The sequence below is a fragment of the Balaenoptera borealis genome, assembly GCF_965194805.1.
Source record: "Balaenoptera borealis genome assembly, chromosome: 1".
NCBI classification, from domain to species: domain Eukaryota; kingdom Metazoa; phylum Chordata; class Mammalia; order Artiodactyla; family Balaenopteridae; genus Balaenoptera; species Balaenoptera borealis.
Window position 1 is genome coordinate 39,313,203 of NC_138860.1, and position 22,830 is coordinate 39,336,032.

The 22,830-nt window shown below is 42.8% G+C and overlaps 1 protein-coding gene across 12 annotated transcripts in view; it reads left to right on the forward strand.

Moving 5' to 3' along the window:
• Positions 1-22,830, forward strand: part of HHAT (hedgehog acyltransferase) — a 495,443-nt gene that overhangs the window by 11,732 nt on the left and 460,881 nt on the right. For all 12 annotated transcript variants that reach the window (XM_082399938.1, XM_082399944.1, XM_082399935.1 and 9 more), the window contains exons 2-3: positions 3,979-4,112; positions 17,906-17,973. In XM_082399938.1, the coding sequence (XP_082256064.1) occupies positions 3,979-4,112; positions 17,906-17,973 (202 nt within the window). The remainder of the gene's footprint in view (positions 1-3,978; positions 4,113-17,905; positions 17,974-22,830) is intronic.

Consider the following 22,830-nt stretch of genomic DNA (forward strand, 5'->3'; position numbering starts at 1 on the left):
CCTAAAGAAGAACATAAGCATGTTTAGAAAATGAGACACAGAAACTTGAGAATTCTCTGAGTTTTTCCGAACGTTTATGGGTTTGGACGTTAAAAAAAAAAAAGTTCTAGTTACATTCCCAAAGGTACAGCTTTGTGTTGTGTCATTGAATCCTTTAAAACATATCTACTCTGATTGGCTCTCTGAGTGCACAGCTGAAATGAACAGGGAGCAGGGAAGACACTGGGGAGAGGAATTTTCTTGAGATAAGCGGACAAGAGTTGAAAAGAAGTATTGAGGAAGAAAGATCTGTTAAGAAGGACAGGTGGGTGTCTGTGTGGTGGTGGTGTTTTGAGGTCACATTCCTGGGATTGTGAATGATGAGGCAAGAAAAATGAGGACTGTATATAATTCCTTTGGGGCTAAGAAAAGAGGTGGTGAGAAGAGACACTGGTCAGAAAGCTCTCCAGGTGGCTCCCAAGGACAGTTTGTTTGCTGTCTGGGGTGGCCTTGGGTCGAATGTGGGGAGAGGATGGGGATGAGAAATTGGAGACAACTCTGGGGTTGCCGATCAGCTGAAGAGGGCCCAGCAGCAGGTAGGATGCTCACCCCCTCTCGCCATGGAAGGTCAGTTAGATGTCATCAGTTCTGAAAGAAAACCAGGGCTCTGGCTAGGTAAGCTCCTGACGAGTTAAATTCACTAACTGGTCCTGCTGGACAGATCTTAGCTAATGTTTATTGAGTGCTTACTCTGTGCCAGGCCCTGGGTAAACATTTTACATTTAATCCATTCAATAACTCTATGAGGAAACATATCTGGAAAGTTGTGATCTACTTAAATTCCTCAGCCAGTCAGCGGCAGAGCCTGGTCTCCCCTAGGTCTGCATCTCTCCCTGATGCATCTCTCCCTGATATGCTGTCAGCAGCAGGCTATTTGGTCCAGTCCCCAAATTTTAAATATGAGGACACAGCCCTGCTGTTTTGTTGCTTATTACTGTGTATCTTTGTGTATATGTCTGCAAAACATATACACTGTAGCTAAGAGCAGCATCAAAAAGGAAAATGTTATAACGCTGAGTTTTCTAGTTTCCTGACAGTTAAATCACTAATTCAGGGGAACTGTCCTAGAAGGACAATGTCCATGAAAAGGTTCAAAAGAGCAGGGCTTCAGGAACTTTGATTTAATCTCCAAGATTATTTATGTTCAAATTTAGTAGCATTTGAAGAGGGGTTCAGCTCTTTGCTAATTGAGGAAGTCATCCAATATAGTAATACCAACATCCTTGGAAAGGAGAGACAATACAAAACCCAGAGGTTGAAATTCACTTCCCACTAAATTGAAAATTACTATATTCCTACAAAGTTCCAGAAAGAAATCTTAACATATTCTAGGAGATGCCAGGTATTTAAAAATAAAGTGTGACTAGAAATGTATGAAGCTAGAAGTAGTTCTGAAAAGTAGTAGGGGAACCTGAGAACGCGTTGTTGAAGTACTAGGGCTTAGAGAGCTTGGGATTGAGAGCATGAGTGGCTGCTTCTGGATTTTTTAGGAGATCTGCAGGAGAAACTCAGACTAGACTGGCTTGACAACTTTTAGGTAATGACCGGGGGGTCCTCTGGTTGGAGGACCACTGATTTCTGACCTCATATTTTATGAAAGTGTTACTGAGCCCAAGCTTGTACTGCTCACCACACAACAGGCCAATAAATTGAGAGACAAGGTGTTGGGGCAGGGAATAGCGACTTTATCCGGAAAGCCAGCAGACTGAGAAGATGGTGGGCTAGTGTCCCAAAGAACCATCTTACCTGAATTTGAATTCAGGTTTCTTTTATAGTGAAAGGAGAGAGGGTGTGGCTGGTTGTTGGAAACATCTTGGTGTCAGGATCCTTTGTTCTTGCAGCTGTCCTCGTAGGTCAGATGGTTATGATGTTCCTGTGAACCTCCAACAAGACAAATGTTATTCTCTGTCCTGCAACTTTTTATCTCTATATGAATGAAAGAGTGTTATACCATTAAAGGTAAGAGCCTTGAGAATGGGCTCTCCTGTATGTTTCAGGCTATAGGCAATATTTTTAACTTGTAGCAAAAGCAATAGAATACAAAGGTTAAAAGTTAAACAAAACAGATCCATCATGGAGTCAGATTTGTTCTTCCCTATTACAAAAGCTAAAGTTTCTATCCCTTCCTGCTGCGTCTCCCTGTAGCCTGAAGAAAGGAGTTTGTGTGTGGCAGATTCTGAGCCAGGCTCTAAGGACAAGTAACCCTGTGAACTGGCACTAATGGGGCTGGTGTCTGTACCTGAGCAGTGGGGTAGGGGCCCAGTGGTCCCAAGACCTGGATTTGAGCCCTGGCTCCGTTATTTCTGATTGTGTGACCTCACCGTGCTTCACATTCCTCATCTGTAAATGCCTGCCTCCCTTGCTCCACCTTACTTCACCGGGCTGTTGTGAAGGTAAAACGAGCTCATGTGTGAATTCTGATTTTTGGCGTTACTATCACATATTAGAAATGCTTGCTTGGGGCTTAAAGTTTTGCTCTTGTTTTAATTTGACATCCACAGTGAGACATATTTGAGAGATTTAAGTAAAGCAATGAGGGCCGTAAAAGGGTTTACATTTAGTTAACTCTTTGTTATTTGGGAACTGATCATTTAATTCGCAGCATTTTAGGACTTTCTGTTACCTGCTTTATTACTTAGAATATAGACATGGCAGCCATAACAGAGAGATTGAGAACAGCACAGGCTTAAATATCCTGGGAATGCATTTCTCTTTCATGTAATGGTCCAGATATAAGAGGTTCAGGGCATTTTTGGGGGTGGGGGTGGGGTGGGGAGGTACATGCAGTCAGGGACCGAGGCGCCTCTGTCTTGTTTTTCTATGTGGCTTTTACCTCTTGGTCCAAAGGTGGCTGTTCCAACTCCGTCCAGCAGGAAGGGGATGACCACAGCCTCAGAGCCAGAACTATTCAAACGTCCACACTTGGATACACTGTAGAGTTGAGCTCAGCATCCATGTGTTCAGATAGAAATTCAATTACTGTGTAAGATGGGAGATTGCATATACAGGGTGGGCAACTAGCAGGCTATTAACTTCTTTTTAAGAAGTGCCCAGGGGCTTCCCTGGTGGTGCAGTGGTTGAGAGTCTGCCTGCTAATGCAGGGGACGCGGGTTCGGGCCCTGGTCTGGGAAGATCCCACATGCCGCGGAGCAACTGGGCCCGTGAGCCACAGCTGCTGAGCCTGCGCGTCTGGAGCCTGTGCTCTGCAACAAGAGAGGCCGTGAGAGTGAGAGGCCCGCGCACCGCGATGAAGAGTGGCCCCCGCTTGCCGCAACTAGAGAAAGCCCTCGCACAGAAACGAAGACCCAACACAGCCAAAAATAAATAAATAAATAAATTAATTAATTAATTTTTTTAAAAAAAAAGAAGTGCCCAGAAGATGGAAGACAGAGTGGTTTTATTAATCCATTCTTATAAACAACTATGGGATGACATTTGAAGGGGAGAACAAAGAGGTTAATGCTGTTGGCTTAGAAGAGTTTTGGAGATGATTTGTGCTTTTCTTTTATTCAGGCTTTTGAATAGTAATTTATTATTTATTCGTGGAGCATTTAGTAGTCCTTTCCTGCTACATTCCACGTCCTGTGCTAGGTGCTGGGACTCAGAGATCATGGTCCCTACTCTCTAAAGGTCCACTCCACAGGGGGAGACAGGTGTGGCAGGCAATGAGAACAGAAGTGTCTGGTGTACACTGTGATGGGAGACAGATGGGGGGCTGTGGGAGCTCATAGGGAAAGACCTGCCCACCCTGGTCAGGCAGGGTGTGTGTGTGTGATGTGATGCAAGTGGGATAAGGTCATGGCAGGAGGAGGTGTGATAGGAGGAGGGTTATGTCTGTATCCCCTTGAATAGTGATGGGTCCCTGGGAGAACAAGTAAGATTCTGTCCTCTAGTGTCATGTTTATGGTTTAATGTTTTGATTTCTGTTTCTCTTCCTAGAAACTCTCAGCGTGGGCCACGGGACCCTTTGTCACAAGGAGCAATGCTGCCCCGATGGGAACTGTCTTTTTACCTGTTTGCTTCCCTAGGCTTCCACTTCTATTCTTTCTATGAAGTTTACAAAGTCTCCAGAGGTAAGGCCCCGACTTTTCTAAACTTGTATCAGGAAAGAAAGATGGAGGAGGGAGTGCTCAGAGGTGGAATATTCAGGAAGATAGCCTCATGGGCTCAGGATGACTTGAGCCCTGCTTTGCTTTCCTCCTGTCTTGGGCAGTTTGAATCAATGACCTGAGTCGGTGGAGTTTTCCACCCTAATCCTGGATCTTTTAGGTGATCCTGTGGCTGGTCTTCTGTAATAAGAAGGTTTGATTCAATGGCTACTGAAGGCCATGGAGGTGATTTGCATTCATAATTAGCAGTAACCTCTTTAACTTCTCTCTCTCGCCATTACTCCTCTCAGACACATGGAGGCCTGGACTGCTTTACTCTTCCTGTTCTGCTGTCCACAGTGCTTTTGTGCACATGTTGAAGAGGACTCATTACCAAGTCCTCATGCCAGCCCATGGGAAGGGGCATGGGAACCCTCCTTTCCTTTAAGGGCAGCTTGGAATAAACATTGCCCTGTCACTTCTGCTCACACCACTTGGCCAGCACTGAGTTCCCTGGCCACAGCTGGAAGGCTGGGAAATATTGTCGTTAGCTTGGTGGCCATGTGCTACATAAAACTTCCCATACTGGGGAAGAATGGAAGAAAGAATTTTGGAGGGTCCATGAGTGATCTCTTCCGTAGTCAGGGACAGTTTCCTAGAGATGATGGTGAGCCTTGTTTTAAGGAAGAAAAGAAGTCAGCCAAGTAGAGAAAGGGGCAGAGGCTCTGTGGACAGAGATGTGTTTGCAGGCAAATGGACAAGCATGTGCGATGCCACTGGGGTGTGAGAAAACACAGCATGACCTGGGAACTCCAAACCACTCAGTAGGGCTGGAGTGTAGTGCGTGGAGGGAGAGTGGTAAGAGTTGAGCTTAGGTCAAAGAGCGAGATAGATTGTGAATGACATTGTGTATTCATTCGGCTGAGGAGTCTGGACTTCATCTTGAAGGCAGGGGAGTTTGCTGAAAGTAATTGTGGTCACTTAAAATGGCAAAGGTAGGTTTTGGGAAGCACAGTTGACAGTGCTGTGCCCCCAGCAGCTGCCTCCCTGTGGATCACTGGGATTGATTTAAATCACTGGGGTCAGCTTTGCCCGCATTCTACATGTGTCCCACTCAAAGCCATGGGAGAGACTGACCATCTAAAGTAGGTGAAGACTGTTTGGTCAAGGCTGTCCAAGTAGCCGCATTCCCTGGCTGGAGCCTCTGAGCTCTCAGGGCCCACGTGCAAGGAACTCACCTGGTCGATGCCAGGCAGCATGTTAGGTACTTTATGTACCCTGTCTCATTCTATCTTTAGAGCAGCCCTGTGAGATGGTGTGTTACTTAGAAGATAGGCTTGGCTGCAGAAATATAGCCTCCACAATAACTGTGGTCAGGGCTGGTATGGTGTCTGGATAGCATCCATGACCCTGGCTCCTTCTACTGTGTTCCTCTGCCGTCCTTGACATATGGTTCCACCTCATGATGTGAGGTGGTTACTCCACCTCCAGCTGCCATGTTCGCTTTTTTCCCAGCAGGAAGCATGGAAGGGAAGGGGGAGGACAGACCCTCTGTTTTTTTAGAGCATAACCTTGAAAGCTGCTTATGTCATATTCTTTCATGTACTGTTTGTTAGAACCTAGTCCTGTGGCCATATCAACTGTGAGGTTGATATTGGGAGGTAATCTTTTGTTGGGAGGCCATTTTTTCCCCAGCTAAACCGAAGGGTTTTATTATAGAGGAAGAAAGAAAGAATGGGTGTTAGCGGTTAATCATCAGTCTTTTCCATAAAATGGGTGTGACCGTTGTCCATTGTTACCTAACAAACCATCCTGAAGCTTTGTGATTTAAAACAACTACCGCCATTTGTTACCTCTCACTGCTCTGTGAGGTTCTTTTCCTTTTAAATAGACTGTTTTTTAAGAGCGGTTTTAGGTTCACGGCAGTATTGAGCAGGAAATGCAAAGAGCTTCTGTGCACTCAGGACCCCTGGCAAGCACAGCCTCCCTGACTACCAGCATCCTGCGCCAGAGTTGATACAGTTTGTTACAATTGACAAACCTGTATTGATATATCATTATCATCCAAAGTCCACAGTTTATAGTAGGGTGCATTCTTGGTGGTGTTCATTCTGTGAGTTTTGAGAAGTATAAATTACATGTTTCCATCGTAGTATCATACAGAGTAGTTTCACTGCCCTAAAAATCCTCTGTGCTCTATTTATCCCTCCCTCTCCTTTAACCACTGGCAACCACTTATCTTTTTACCATCTCCATAGTTTGACCTATTTCAGTTTAAAAAAAAAATTTTTTTTTTTTTTTTGGCCGCACCGCACAGCTTGTGGGATCCCAGTTCCCTGACCAAGGATCGAATCTGGGCCCCCTGCAGTGGAAGTGCAGAGTCCTAACCACTGGACCACCAGGGAATTCCCAGTTTTATCTATTTCAAAGTATCATATAGTTGGAATCATACAGTATGTAGCATTTTCACATTCGTTTCTTTCACTTAATATGCATTTAAGGTTCCTCCATGACTTTTCATGGCTTGGTAGCTTATTTCTTTTTAGTGATGAACAGTATTCCATTGTCTGAATGTACCACAGTTTATTCATTCACTTACTTAAAGGCATCTTGGTTGCCTCCAGGTTTTGGCAATTATGAATAAAGCTGTTATAAACATCCATGTGAAGGTTTTTGTACGGACGTAAGTTCTCAGCTCTTTTGGGTAAATACCAAGGAGCAATGGCTGAATTGTATGTTAAGAGTATGTTTATTTTTATAAACAGCTTTCTTCTAAAGAGTTGCCAGTTTTCTTCCAAAGAGGCTATATCATTTTGCATTCCCGCCAGCAATGGGTTCCTGTTGCTCCACACCCTTGTAAGCATTTGGTGTTGTCAGTGTTTTAGATTTTGGCCATTCCAATAGGTGTGTAGTGGTATCTTGTTATTGTTTTAATTTGCATTTCCCTGATGTATATTGTGGAGCATATTTTCATATGTTTATTTGCCATCTACATGCTTTGATGAGCTGTCAGGTGAAGACTTTTGCCCATTTTAAAATCAGATTGTTCATTTTCTCACTTGATTTTCAACAGTTTTTGGTATCTTTTAGATAATAATCCTTTATAAGATATGTTTTTGCAAATATTTTCTCCCAATCTGTGGCTAGTCTTCTCATTCCCTTGACAGTGTCTTTCATGGAGCAAAATTTTTACATTTTGATACAGCCAGCTTATCAATTTTTTCTTTCATGGATTATGCCTTTGGTGTTGTATCTAAAAAGTCATTGCCACATCCAAGGTCATCTAGATTTTCTCTGATGTTATCTTCCAGGAGTTTTATAGTTTAGCATTTTACATTGAGATCTATGATGTCCATTTGTGAAGGGTGTAAAGTCTGTGTCTGGATTCATTTTTTTTGCATGTGGATGTCCATTTGTTCCAGCACCTTTTTTTTTTTTAAACTTTAAAAAAAAAAAATTTTATTTATTTATTTATTTATGGCTGTGTTGGGGCTTCGTTTCTGTGCGAGGGCTTTCTCTAGTTGCGGCAATTGGGGCCACTCTTCATCGCGGTGTGTGGGCCTCTCACTATCGCGGCCTCTCTTGTTGCGGAGCACAGGCTCCAGACGCGCAGGCTCAGCAATTGTGACTCACGGGCCTAGTTGCTCCGCGGCATGTGGGATCTTCCCAGACCAGGGCTCGAACCCGTGTCTCCTGTATTGGCAGGCAGATTCTCAACCACTGCGCCACCAGGGAAGCCCTGTTCCAGCACCTTTTGTTGACGAGGCTCTCTTTGCTCCACTGTATTACCTTTGCTTGTTTGTCAGAGATTGGTTGTGTATATTTATGTGGGTCTATTTCTGGGCTGTCTGTTCTGTTGCATGGATCTCTTTGTCTGTTCTTTTACCCATACCACACTGTCTTGCATACCATAGCTTTTTAGTAAGTCTTGAAGTTGGATAGTACTTGTTGTCCGACTTTGTTTTTCTCCTTCAATATTGTGTTGTCTATTCTGGGTCTTTTGCCTCTCCATATAAACTCTAGAATCAGTTTGTTGATATATACAAAATAACTTGCTAGGATTTTGATTTGGGTTACATTGAATATATAGATCAAGTATGGAAGAACTGATATCTTGACAATATTGAGTCTTTCCATGAGCATGGAATATATCTCCATTTATTTAGTTCTTCTTTGATTTCTTTAATCAGAGTTTTGTTGTTTTCCTCATATATAACATGCATATTTTGTTAGATTTATACCTAAATATTTCATTTTGGGGGGTGCTGTTGTTTTAAATTTCAAATTCTACTTGTTCATTGCTGATATATATTTATTTGTTTATTTATTTTTTAGCTGTGTTGGGTCTTCACTGCTGCACGTAGGCTTTCTCTAGTTGCAGCCAGCGGGGGCTACTCTTTGTTGTGGTGTGTGGGCTTCTCATTGTTGTGGCTTTTCTTGTTGCAGAGCACAGGCTCTAGGCACGTGGGCTTCAGTAGTTGTAGCACATGGGCTCAGTAGTTGTGGCTCGTGGGCTCTAGAGCACAGGCTCAGTAGTTGTGGCGCACGGGCTTAGTTGCTCCGTAGTATGTGGGATCTTCCTGGACCAGGGCTCGAACCCGTGTCCCCTGCATTGGCAGGTGGATTCTTAACTACTGTGCCATCAGGGAAGCCTCATTGCTGATATATAGTAAAGCGACTGACCTTTATATATTAACCTTGTTTCCTGCAACCTTGCTATAATTGCTTATTAATTCCAGGAGTTTTTTTGTCGATTCTTTGGTTTTTCTAGATAGACAATCATGTTATCTGCATAAAAAGACAGTTTTATTTCCGCCTTCCCATTCTGTATACCTTATATTTCATTTTCTCCTCTTATTGCATTAGCTAGGATTTCCAGTACAGTGTTGAGAAGGAGTGATAAGAGGGAACATCCTTACCTTTTTCCTGATCTGAGCAGGAAAGCTTCTAGTTACTCACCATTCAGGATGATGTTAGCTGTAGGTTTTTGTGGGTGTTCTTTACCCAGTTGAGGAGGGTCCTCAGGGTCCTCTCTATTTCTAGTTTACTGGGAGTTTTGAATCATAAATGGGTGTTGGATTTTTTTGAACGCTTTTTGTGCATCTACTGATATGATCATGTAATTTTTCTTTAGCCTGTTGTTTTGATGGATTACATGGATCGAGTTTCATGTTCTGTGAGACTTTGTTTTTAATAAATCTGGATTGGACTTAGCTGGGCAGTTCTTCTGCTTTGTGTGTTGTTGCTGGGCTGCAATTATCTGGTGGCTCAGCTAGGCTGAAATGTCCAAGATGGCTGACTCACATGACTCGCTATCAGCCAAGAGCTCAGCTGGAGGCTGTCAACTGGAATGCTGTGGTTCTCTGTACGTGGTTCTCCACATGGCTTTGAAGAAGGAGTATCGCATGTGTGTAAAACCAGAAGCTGCAGATCTCTTAAAGCCCAACCTGGGAAGTTGAGTAGGTCACTTCTGCCTCATTTATTGGTCAAAGCAAATCATAGGGCCAGTCCAGATTCAAGGGGAGGAAAGACTATGGCTTTTTACGGCTGGAGCAGCGCACATAGACACGGAGACAAGGAATTGATGGTGGCCATCTTTGGAGTCTCTCTACCACAATGGGTGTTATACTTCTTTACCCAGATGGGGATATTGAGGTTGAAAAATATAACTTGTCCAAGGCCACACATCTAATAAATAATGGAACAGGTTTGTCCAACTCTAGACCCAATATTTTATTCTATTCTGCCACTTGTATTTATTGGTAATTTAATTTCCTAAAGCAGCTTGCTTTACAGGAGAAGCCCTTTTATCCATTGTACTGTAAAACTTCAAACCTTAAAATTTTATCCCACTGGAATAAAATTTTTCCTTCCTATGTGGTGAAAGCTACTGGGATGGAGGTGGGAGGGGATCCTTCTGCGGAGAATACAAAACTTTTCGGCACCTCAGTTGATCCAGCGGCTGTCATCCTGTTTGATTTATTACTGACCTCACCCTAGCCTGGAGCTTCTTTTATCCTTCAGGCTTTTTCTCTTAATATCAGTGCCAAAGTGGCCACTCCCAAGAAATGTCTTATTTCTCTATTCCTTTTTCCATTCAGCTCATGGAAGCCAGATCCCCCTGCCTTGCCAAAGCGTGTTTAACGCCATGTTGAGTCTTTTTGGCTCCACGTCTTACAATCTAATTCAGGGAAAAGTGCCACTTAACCCATATTATGGAAGTGGATCCACTGGGAAAACTGTCTCTTCTGTGAACTTTTTTGGAATGTTTGTTTCTGGAGCAAATATGGGGCCTAGAACATACTAGAGGCTCAGAACTTATTTGTTAAGTGGAATGCCGCGGGTGGGCACTTACACGGCTGCTTTCTCTGGGCACAGAGCAGGCGTCTTATTCACTGCTCTCTTCCCCATCAGCAGTAGCAGGGTGGTCTGACCATTAGGGACAGCAGACTGATTATAACAGCCCTAGTCACAAGGGATCTCTTGGTAAATCCACAGCAGGGACTGAACAGAACAGCCCTTCTTCCACTCAGCTCTTCCAAGAGTCTACACAGAGTGTGTCAAAGTCATATGGAAATGCTTGGGGGTGGGGGGTGGTGGTAGTGGTGATCTTCTATGCTTGGTGACCTCTCCCCTGGCATTCTGCAGTATTGTGGCTAATCTAAACCTGCTACATTAAGTTTGTGTCTTATGGTTTAGAACATGTAGAAATACTTGTATGTCTCTCTGATTGCACTTAATTTGAGGAAAGATACAATGTGTCATGCAGTAACCTTGAAAGAATTAATGCCTCTGCCTAAAAGAGGGCCATGTATTTTTGTTGTTCATATCAGCTTAATGCAGTTCTTGGAATGAAAACAGTTGAATTCTCATCAGTGAAAACCATTGGTGATAGGAGGTCACCTGGAAAAGCATCTGGAAAGGGAAGTCATGGCCTACTGTTTCAGCTTACTAACTATTGATTTGTATTCAAAATTTCTATTTCTTCTTGTACCTATTTCAACATTTTGATCTATGCATTTTATGAAGATTTTCAACTTGATTAGTATATTGTGGATCATAATACTTATCTTAGAAAAAATTTGTTGTTTCTCTAGTTGGCTTTTCTCTCATTGTGTATTTTGTTATTTACATCTTCTCCTTCACTCCCTCCCTCCTACTTTTTTTTCCTTTGATCAATTGTGCTAGAGATCTTATTAATCTTTTCAGCTTTGGCTTTGTTAGATTTCTCAATTGTTTCTTTTTGTTCTCCAATTCATTGATTTCTGCCCTTATCTGATTATTCCCTTCCTTATTGTTTCTCTGGGTTTGCTCTGTTCCTTCATTCCAACTTCGTGAGTTGAATGCTTAGCTCATTTATTTTGTGAGGAATCTATTTGTACTGTTTTATTGTACCTGATTGTTCTTCTCAGAAGGATTTCCAGAAGAGGAAGTATAGAGTCAAACTACATGAATGTTTTTAAGGTTCTTGATAGATATACCCAGACTGTTCTCCAGGAAGGCTGTGCCAATTAACACGTTTTCTATTGGAGAATGTCCATCTTACTGTAGTCTCAGTAAGTTTAGCCTTTATTCTTCAATCCACCTCACATGTATTTGGTATATTGATAAGAAGTGTGAAGAGTTAAATTACTTTTTTCCCAAATAGGTAACCAAACACTATTTAATAAGTCTGTCTTTATTGAATTATAATGCAATCTTGATCATGTACTAAATTATTATATCTACTAAATTCTTTTATGGATATGCACACATGCATACACACACAGTATGGGGGCTGTCTTTTCTGTTTCATTGATTTCTCAATCAATTCTTACATCAGTACTGTGCTGTTTTAATTATTTTTGCTTTTTAAATGTCTGAATATGTGGTGGAGTAAGTTACCACTCCTTGTTCTTTATTTCCATTCTTTTCTTAGCTATTCTTACTGGTTTATTCTTCGAGATATGTTTGAAATTGGCAGGTTCCAAAAAAATCTCTTTAGGGTTTTAATCAGAATTACAATAAGCCTAGAAATTAATTTGTAAATAATTGACAATCTTATAATATTGCATCCAGGAGTATGGTATTTTTTTCTCAAGTTTTCTGTTACTTCCCTTAAAAGAAGTTCACGGTTGTCTTCATAATAGGCCCTGTTAAAATTCCTAAGATTATTTATAAGTCTTTTTCTTCGTTTTATAATTGGAATACTTTCCAATTATATTTTCTATAATTTCTAGCTGATTATTTCTGGTCTATAGTAAAGTTGTTTATTTTGGTATCTCTATTTTATGTTCCAAAAATTATTGAATTCTCTTAGGGTTCCATTGGCTTTTATCATTTGATTCTCCTGGTTTTTGTATTTAGATAATATCCACACATAATGATAATGGTTTTGCTTCATCTATTATTACTTAGCCAGGACTTCTAGAACAATATACTAGTTGGAAAAGAATGCTATCCTTATTTTGTTATCCCTAACTTTAATGGAAATTCCTGTATTGTTTTACCATTAGTGAAACGCTGAATAAGCTTTTCTTTGGAAAAAAAACATGTTAAGGAATATGTCTAGCTCCCTTTTACTAAAATTTTAAAATCAGCAATACATGTTGAATTTTATCCATTTTTTAAAGTAGCTATTCAGATGATTACATAGTTTTCCTTTCTCAACCTATTGATATTGTAATCATATTTCCAATATAGTTTATATGGTTTCCTACAACAAACCTACTGTGACTATGCTATTTTTAAATACACTGCTTGTTTCTGTGTTTAAAAAAATATTAATAACTTCTAAGTGAGATTAACTGGCCTGTAGTTTTATTGTTTCATCCTCAGATTTCAGTATCAACATTGTGTTAAGTTTTCGAAATGAATGGGGAAGCTCCCCCACTGTCTCCGCCAATATTATGGAACTGTTTAAGTAGTATATGAAGTGTCGGCATCAAAGTTTGATATCATTCGCTTGTAAGTTTGTCTAGCCACAGAGTCTCTTTGGAAGTAGACTTATCGAAAACTTTTCAGTATCTTTCAGGATTCTTGGTATACTTAGCTTTTCTTCTTAAGTCAGTGTGAGTAATTTATATTTTTCGATTTCATTGAAATTTTCAGATGTATTAATGTACAGTTGTATATCATATTCTTAAAATGTTTTGAATTCTACGTGTGTCCCTTGTTTTAGGAAATTTAAAAAGGTTTTGTCTATTTGGTAGGTTGATTCTCTTTTTCGAAGAACAAGCTCTTGGATTTATTTATAAATCCCACCATTTTTCTGTTCTCTGTGATTACTTCCTGATGAACAGCAGCCACCCTAGATCTTTTTGCCTTTACAGAGCCCAGGCTCACCTTTCATGGAGTAGCTATCTTCCTGAAAATTTGCAGTTAGAGACATTTCTATAAAAGGAACTGTGCTTTCCATTGATTTGAGTTTTTATTTCACAGGTATTTTATTTTCATTTCTTTAATCTTCAGTGACAAGCAGTTAATGTTTCTCTAAATAAACTCTGTGACACCAGAGAGCCCTGATATTTAAGCAAATATGGAGCAAATCATTTGAATTGCCGCCTCCAGTTTCTTTTTGCTTTTTTTTTTTTTTATATAATAGGTGTTCTTAAAGTGGGATGCAAATATAGTTGAGCATATTCATCTTTTGGCTTTTGTTTGTTCCTTTACATGCCTGTTCTTATCACTTGTCACTAATCCCAGCTTACGAGAAAAGGATATAGCAGCTCATCTATAGATTAGTTCTTTTATGTCGTTCATGCAATACTAACCTGTCATGGGGGACAGGCTTTGTCAATCCGGAGGTAATTTTTCCCACTTGCTTCTGTGATTAGAGGAGTTTGGTTGCAAGATGGCTGGGTACTTATCTGGGGGCCCCAGTTCAGGGTAGGGAAACAAAGGCTACCAGTCCTGTGTTTGTACAGGTGGCCTATGCCCTTGGAACCAGGTCAGCTGGCTGCCCATGGACAGAACCACTAGGGCCCCTTCAGTTAATACAGCCTTGTGGAAGGACCCAAGTGCAGGAGGCAAGGTCTGGACAGCCTGTCTAGATAGCCAGCATTAATAGTGTGTGCTGTGGTGCAGCTAAGACTCTGAGTGTTCTATTTGGCAGGGCTTCGTGTTATATTTGATCTTTTTTTTTCCATGTTACCTATGGCCAGGGTCATAGGAAACCATCAAGTCGCTGCCTTCCTACTGGAATTGCAAGTCTCCTGGCTCACCCCTTCCTCTCAGGCTTGCACTGGTGTTTTCTTCCTAGATTGACACTGATCCTCAAGGGAGGGGCTTGTTGGCTTCCAGAGAGTCTGCTTTCTTAAAGCCTGTGATTAACCTCTCACAATGACTCGGGACCAGGCCCCGGGCTGGAGGGCATTTGAAGGCAACCCTCAGTGTTAGACTCTACAGCGCCTCACTCCTCAGGCCCCCTGCTCCCCCAGCCTTTGCTCTGTGTTGCATCAAAGCTTACAGCTTTTTCTTTACTGGAGCGTTTCCATCTTAGTCTGGGGCTTCTGGCTCTCCAGGGAGCCCTAAGGATTCCCATGCAAACTGTGTGCTTGGTGGCCTGCCTTGATAGACCCCAGAATTCCTAAGGAGTCACAGATGAGCAGCTCTTCCAGGGAGATTTGAAGGTCATTTATGTGTATATCGCTTTGCATCCTATTTACATATATGATTTGTTTTTGCTTGGGCTAGTTCTAAACCACTGAGTGGGAACTGGAAGAGAAGGGAGAAGGAGCCCATGTACTTCAAGAATCTCATGGAAAAATCAGCACCTTTTCATCCCTCTTGTATATGATCATGTACTTGTGCATATTTGAGAGTTGCTTACTATTAAATTCTCTTGTCTTTAGAAGCCCATCTTTTCGGCTCCCTTCCCCTACTCTCATTTACTACCACGGTCTGCTATATCCTCCGGCTTCCTAGAGAAATAAAGAATCCATAGGAGTTGATTGGAATTTTTCAAATGCATAGAAACAGCAGGACAGTTAGGCCACGGTTGGGTGTGCATGTCCCCGACAGCGGCTTATATCAGACGAGGGTGTGTGTGTGTGTGTGTTTCCCTCCCCTTCCCTCTAATTACCCCTACCCCACTCCGGAATTGATTTCCCATCAAACTGTTGAGGGTGAAAGGGTAGGTAGGTTAGAGGCTTTAAGTGAACGGTTTACCACCACAGCTCATTGGCGACGATTGAAATGCAAACCCTCTCACTCAGCAGGTGGAATGGGGCTTTGATGTATCCCGTTGTTGGGTGGTGGTTGGTGGCGGAGGGCAGGGGAAGAATCAACAGCTGACGTAGTATTGAGGGCTCATCAGCAGAAACTGCTTAATTTCTCTGCTCTCAGGCAGTTTTGTGGAGCGCTGAACTTGGGGAAATGGAACCAGGGCACCTAGAAGAAAGGGCTGGCTCTGCCCACAGGCCTGTGTGGTGTGGAGAAAAGTGCTCAGGTAGAGAAGGCTTCTCTCTATTTGCAGCGTCCTCTTGCTTGAGGGAATGTGAGTTATGATGAAATCTTGTTCTTGCCCAAAGGGTGAGGGTGTGGGGTCCTCACCTAAGCAGGATAATCAGAGAAGTTCTGAGGGTCGTCCCCCTTCACGGAAAGATCTCCTGCTACAGTTTCTCAGCTTCTGTTCTACCAAATTCTACCAAATTTGGTAGAATTCAACCAAACTTTGGTAGAACTCTACCAAATTCTATAGCAATGCATTTCAGCTGACTCAAGATGGTCTGAAGACAGTGATCACCAAAGTATCATGAATGGATTTAAGTTGTAATTTAAATGTATGTCATACAGCATTTGTTTGTGTCAAGAAATCAGACAAGGGTGATTGGTAGGAATTCTCCAAAAGCTGAGGGAGGGTTTTGGTGTAGAACGATACTGTCCGTTGCTATAGCTGCATGGGGCTAATTAGCTCTTGGAATGTGGCCATTTCAAATTGAGATGTGCTGTAAGGATAATGTGTCCATGGAATTTTGAAGAATTAGTAAGAAAAAGGAATGTAAAATAATTCATTAATAATTGTTTAATATTGATTCCATGTTGAAATAATGTTGGGACATATTAGGATAAATAAAATATTCTAAAATTAATTTCACTTTGAAAAATTATTTTTTTCAAGTGTGGCTACTAGAAATTTTAAAATTATAAATGTGTCTCAGATAGTATTTCAACTGGACAGCGCCAGACAGGATTTCATCTTAATTCTCATGTCTGCATATGATTCCTTTTTCCCACTAGAGGGAGATGTGTCCTCATTTGGGGGAGTCAGCTGCTTAGCTTGTAAACTTCACTGCTTTGGAATGTACCCTTTTAAAAAAGAAGCACTCAAGTTTTTGCTTTGTTTCAATTCTGCATAATTCTGTTGTTTCTGGAGGTTGCCCTTTGTAGGAAAGTGAAGCCAAAACAGAAGAGGCAAGAAAGCAGAGAGGTTTTCCCCCTTGTTTTTGTTAGCGTTCAGAGAGACCTGTTACTTTGTTGGATTGTAGTAGCTTGCTGCTTGTTTGTGAGTTGTTCCCTTGGAACTTGAGTCTGTGTACAGCACAGTGCACACACACAGACACACAGACACACACACACACACACAATGTGACCTGTGTGCAGCTGTAACGGAAAGGACCAGGGCAATCACACACCGCTGCAGCACCTCCTGGACCCTATGGAATTCAGTGTGAATGTGTCCTGGCGTTGCGCCCTGTCGCACACTGGGCCCCAGTACTCGATGAGCCTCCCTTTTCTGCTTTTCCTGGGGGCAGTGTTGCCTGGGGTTTGAGGCTGGGGCTGCTGTTTGCATCTAGTGTGTGTAAATCTGCCCTTTGATCCTACTCTGAAACCAGCATCATTTCATGATTATGTTTTAGTGACACGCTCTCTCCTGCTTTTCCTTTGATCTTTCTGGGTAGCTCCTTTGTGGTCCTCTGTGTTTTTTGTATGTTTGTTGGTCCGATGAGCACTGGATTTTTCTTTTCTTGTCTATGCAGTCTGTGCCCTTTTGGGTGATTTCAGCCATTCTGGAGGCTTCATTACTACCCTTATACTGGGGACTCCTAAGTCTTTACCTCCAACTGAGGCGCTGTTTTGAGCTCCATCCATGCCCATCCAGCTGCCTATTGACATCACATAGACACCCCCAGACTCAGCCCCCATAGCACTCCTTACCACCATATCATGGCATTCTTCAGCACCACTGTAATTTCTTATTATTTGTTGGTCTCTCTCATCCAGTGTACAGTAAGTCCCAGGAGAGCAAAAGCCTTGCCAGTCGTGTTCTGCGTCACTCCTGCTATTTCACACTGTGCCTGGTTATTGTTCACACTTAGGAAGTATTTGAATAAGATTTTTTAGTATTTTTTGTTTTAAACCAATTGTACTGTTTACTTATAAGCATATGTATTACCATTATACAATTCCATCAATAATCTTGTTAGCTTTATATCACAGGGCTATGATCACCATCATTTTGTGGCATGGTCTGTTTAAAAATTTTTTTCACCATCTGTACAAGTGGGGCATTTGCCCTCATCCCTCCTGTGCTTCCTTGTGTTGGAAGCTTTTGAGCTTAATCCCTCTCCTTTTGTGACCCTTATGAAATATTAAAGGGACATTTCCATCAGCCCCACCATGTATTTCCAGGAACTGAGGTCACAGAAATGAAGGAGCATGACATGTTTCCATGCCTGTAGCTCAGTCCATGGGCAGCTTTTCCAGGACGTATTCCAGTTTCCTTTGGTACCTCTCCTGTTAAACCAAGCCCGGTTTCATTTGGATTCGTGACTAATGCACACTGTTTTTCTTGTCAGAACATGAAGAGGAACTGGACCAAGAATTTGACCTGGAGACTGGCACTTTATTTGGAGGATTAAAGAAGGTACAGAGTGGATCAGTGATAAACCTTTTCAATTTTCAAACCTGGTTTCAGTGTTTTGTATCACTTTTGTATTTGGCGTTGACCCAGCCATAGTACTCAGCAACGACTGGACATTAAGTACCTTTCCTGCTGTAAAAGGTGCGAGTGTGCCGTGTGGAGAAAGGCATTCCCCATGCTTTGTCTTTATCTCGTCCCATGTTCTCCTCTCAAGATACTAGAGATGTGGATCGGTAACCTTATCGGTTCATGCAAATTTCACTTTTGTACAGTTTAGGAAGTTCCTTCCTGACCTAGCCATAGCTATTGGAATCAAATGTGGCTCCTGGACACTCCCTGTACCAACTCATGGCAACTGTGGAACTGTTTCCTTCCTGCCTCTACTGCCCCTGGCTGTCCACACCCTGCAGAGCATGCTGGGAATCCCCCGCCCCTCTGCTCCCTGGTTCCGGGTGGCAGTGGGCCATTTATCCTCCACTGCAGCTCATTGTGCCTGCTTAGATCGCGGGCAGGGTGGCCGCTGTTGCTCTCCTAGTGGTGACGGTTAGCACTTCTGTTCTTCAGAGTATGTCATGGGTACGTACCAGACCCTCCTCTTTTGATTGCAAGATGTTAGACTACTTTCTGTGTCCCACCAGAACCCCTTTCCTCTTGAGTCTAGAGTTTTTCTCATTCTTCCCCTTTCAGTTTTCCAGGACCCCGTTTCAGTAATGACTTGGATCACACGACGTCCAGCTTCAGCTCATAGTTTGGGGTTCAGGTCAACCCTAGTGAGGAGCTGTGTATTTGTTTTTCTGGGCATTTGGATATGTTTAAAAAATGATATCCCAACATTGCTTTTTACTATTTTTGCTCTAAGTGTGTAGTGTGCCAGGTATATTGTAAGTTTAATCAGCTTTCGATGGTTGGCTTGGGACATAGAATGATGCTTGCACTCCAGGTTCTGAGCACCTGACTTACAAATGAACTTTGGAAGACAATTCGTTTCCAAACAATTCGTTTCCAATACTGCCTGTATTGATATCTTCCTACTTTGAGAGTTGCAGATCTTACTTAGAATTGAAGAAAATGGGCTTCAATTTCCATTTGATTTTCTAGGGTAACCTGTCCCTTTTCTTCCAGCTCTGGCTCTGTACAGAGCCACCGTATTAAATACATGGCCCATGTTTGTCTGGGGCTGGGAAGAATGTCCTGCCCTGCGTGATGCTCTTCCCAGTTGTTCTACTCACCAGACATTTCTGTGAAAAGTTGGATATAAATTTAATTTTCGTTCATCGAATCCACTTGTAAATGTTTCTGATCTAAATAAGCCCTTTTTAGGATTATTAGTGAGACATGTAATGTGGGTGGTATTGTGCCCACTTCAGAGATGAGGAAATCTGGGAAGCTTTATGTCACAGTGGAATTTGAGTTGTAACAGTGTTACAGAACTCAGGTTGAGCTGCTCATCGCTCAGGAATCCAATACTGAGAGATAAGTGTTGGGTAAAAGGAAAGGTAGCTTTATTGAGGTAGCTGTCAATCCTGGCGAGAAGGTGGACTCATGTCCCAAAGAACCAACTCCCCAAGTTTTGCCCAGAAATTATATAGGGAAAAGAGGAAGGGGCTATGTGCTGAGGAGAGGGTTGTGAGGTGCATGATCAGCTCATGGACATTCTTGGTTGGTGGTGAGGCAACCAGAAGTCAACATCATCAACCTCCTGGTTCTGATTGGTCTGGGGTCTACGTGCTTGTGGGCAGCATATAGTTAACTTCTTCCGCCCGGTGGGGGTTTCAGTATCTGCAAAACAGCTCAAAGGACATGGCTCAGAATATATCTATAGCCCCTGAGGAGAAACTAAAGGTCCTTGACTTCGTTTAGTGGCTAAACTATTATTATTTTGCCTTGTTTGACTTTTTCCTTTGTTTTTGCATTTTCTCATTTCTCTGATTAAACTTACTCTTTGACTACAGTTTTTCTGCAGACGAGCCAGGCAGAGGACAGTGGGCGGGGGGGTGTTTGTCCTGGGAAGGCCCCATTGGATCTTGCTCTGGTTAAAACAGCAGATAGCCCTTGTGAGTGTCTGGGATCTACTCTTCAGAAATATACTGCTATTGGATCTCTTACAACAGAAAAAAATGGTGATTAAAAAAAATTTTTAGAGTCATAATTCAGGCATTTCAGGTAATACTGAATTGTTTGCCAGGGGCAAAAATAAGCAAACTCATTTTAGACTAAGAGACTTTTCGCTGAAGAGAAGCAACTGTGAGGCAGTTTGAGAAGCTGAATGAGGATCAGGCCCCGCCAGGTGTGGAGCTCCCGTGGATTTCATTGTTGCAGGCTCAGCCCTGCTGGGTATTGCTACTTCTAGACAAAGGGGCTTTGTCTTCGCTGACTTCCCAGCTCCCACCACTCCATCACGTTCAGCTGCTTGACTCCCTGCCAAGGCTCCAGAATCCTGGGGACGTGACCTCTTCTGTGCATTCTCCGTGACAGCCCCCCGTAGTGACGGGCACAGGCAGTGGGTGTCAACGTTTAGGTCGACCCTGCCTTTGTGGAACAGTGCACAAGGCTCAGATAAAAGCTCCAAGGACTTTTTCTATTCTGAAAAATCTCTGTTCCTCTGTCCTGCTGACCATCCTTCCATCCATTCATCTGATGCTATTGAGAACCTCTTGTCCTCATCTTTCTGTATCTCATTACCCTGCATAGGGGATGAGTAGTTTGGAGTCCTAGAATTTAGAGGGAAAATGATGAGCCAGGGTGGATAGCCAACAGCTGAAGGAAATTGATTCTGTGTCCTTGGTGAAGATCATAAAATAGACCCGGGGCCGTATGTAGTTACAGGAAGTTTATTGATGTCTGCTGAAAGTCTTATTTCAGCTAAAACAGAAGCCTAATAGGTTCTGAGTATTTCCTTTGGAGGTTATGGGAGGTGGCAAGCAAATGCTATTCTGGTCTAAATTCTAATCAAAAGGTGAAATTAGGCATGAGTAGAAATCGTGAACTTTAGAAGGAAGCTTTTATGTTCTCTGACCAGTGCATCCTTTATATGTCGCTAAACCTCAGCACTGCTGGCCTCCTTTGTTTGGGGGCCTGTTCTGTACATTGTAGGGTGTTTAGCAGCATCCCTGGACCCCACCTCGTAGATGCCAGTAGCACTTGCTGCTCCAAGTCATGACAGTCACAAGTGTCTCCAGGCATCGCCACATGCCCCCTAAGGACAAAACCGCCTCTCTTTGAGAACAGCCGGCCTGCAGTAATATTTAAGGGCTTTGTCATGCTGACTTGGCCATTTCCTACCTTTGCTCCTCCTGTTTCCTCCTCTGGATTGTGCTTCACCTCTTCCCTATCTGGTCCTCACTCACACTTCACATCTGAGCCCAGCTGTCTCCTGTCACGGAAGCATTGCCTGGACCTGTAATTTGGGCTTAATGCTCGTAGTTCCTGACACTTCTCTGCTTCTCTTTTTATCTCCTTCCACAAATACAGCTTTTAATGAATGTGTTTCTGAGCCCAAGTCCATGTGGAGTGCTAGGGACGTAGTAGTGAACCAGACAGACAAAATTCCTGTCCCAGTGTCTCCTAGTGGGGACAAACCAACAGTAAGTAAATGGATAAATGTAACAGCCACAGATTGAGCTAAATGATATGAAGGAGATGAACAGGGTGATGTGTAGTCATGCTTTGGATTGAATCTTGTACCCTATTATGATAAATATATTTGTACAGTGTTATCTTGTAGTATCCATCCTCCACCGGACTGTGAATCTCACAGGGGCAGGGCTGGGATTTAATAAGTCCTGTATCTTCAGTGCCTGGGACAGAGTAGGTGAGTATTTTGCTGAATTTAACTGCAGGAAAGAGTGAGTAACACCGTGCCAGGTGGCAACATTGGCGTAAAATGCATCAGTCCTAAGTTCACCTGGATTGGCATGTACGTGAATGCCAAGTGGGACAGTGTTGACAGTCAGAGCAGGGAGAGACCACCGTGGGCACAAGCAATCCCACACTGCTTCTGGGGGCAGACCTTCAGCTGAGCTCCACAGAATGGGTGGGATTTGGCAAGGTCATCGGTAGAGAAGATGCTCTTCCAGAGGGGCTCAGTGTGGTTGGAAAGGGGACGAATGTATCAGGGTGACGGTGACTCAAGGGGAAGCTTCCCTTAGGACAGTGAAAGGGTGCTGGGCCTGACCACGGTCCTCTGGTTGCCGATGATGGTAGGGAGAATTAGAGCCCAAATCAGAAATACCTTTGGGTCTTATCATTCCTTTGGTGTAAAGCTGCTTGTTTCTGCCGAGACGCCAGTTGTGGTGGGGGAGATTGCATAGGTGTAGCTCTCAAGGAGTGTTCAGGTTACATATGCTGTGACGTTTGCATGCTGTTTTGTGATGTCTCTTTTTCCAGGCTTGAAAGTGCCTCCCCGCATGGGCTCCAGTGGCCTCTTGGAGCAGTCCTGCGCTGGGAACCTGTGTGTGGCCAGGGACGGGTTGAGCCCGATGCCTTTGCAGTTCTGGCCATCTGTCTCGGTGTTTGGTGGTTCCCTTTTCTCTTGCCTAGTGTTCTTGCTAGATGTCCCAAGAATATGAAGGAAACTTTTTAGTGGCCATGTTCCTTGCTTGATATTTCTAGATAGTAGGTTCTGAATCAGACTGACATGAATGAAGCTCCATGTTGGGTTGTATTATCATGAATTTGTTTTCCTTTTATTTCTGATTCAAGATAGTTGTTATAATGTAAAGAGCACAGGTGTGGAGTTGGATGGACTTGGGTTCAAAATGCAGTTTGCTCCATTTTGGAAAATCATTCATCTCATTTGAGCCTTAGTTTTATTTTTTGGAATATGGGAACCGGAGGTCTCATTGTGGATAAAGAGATGAT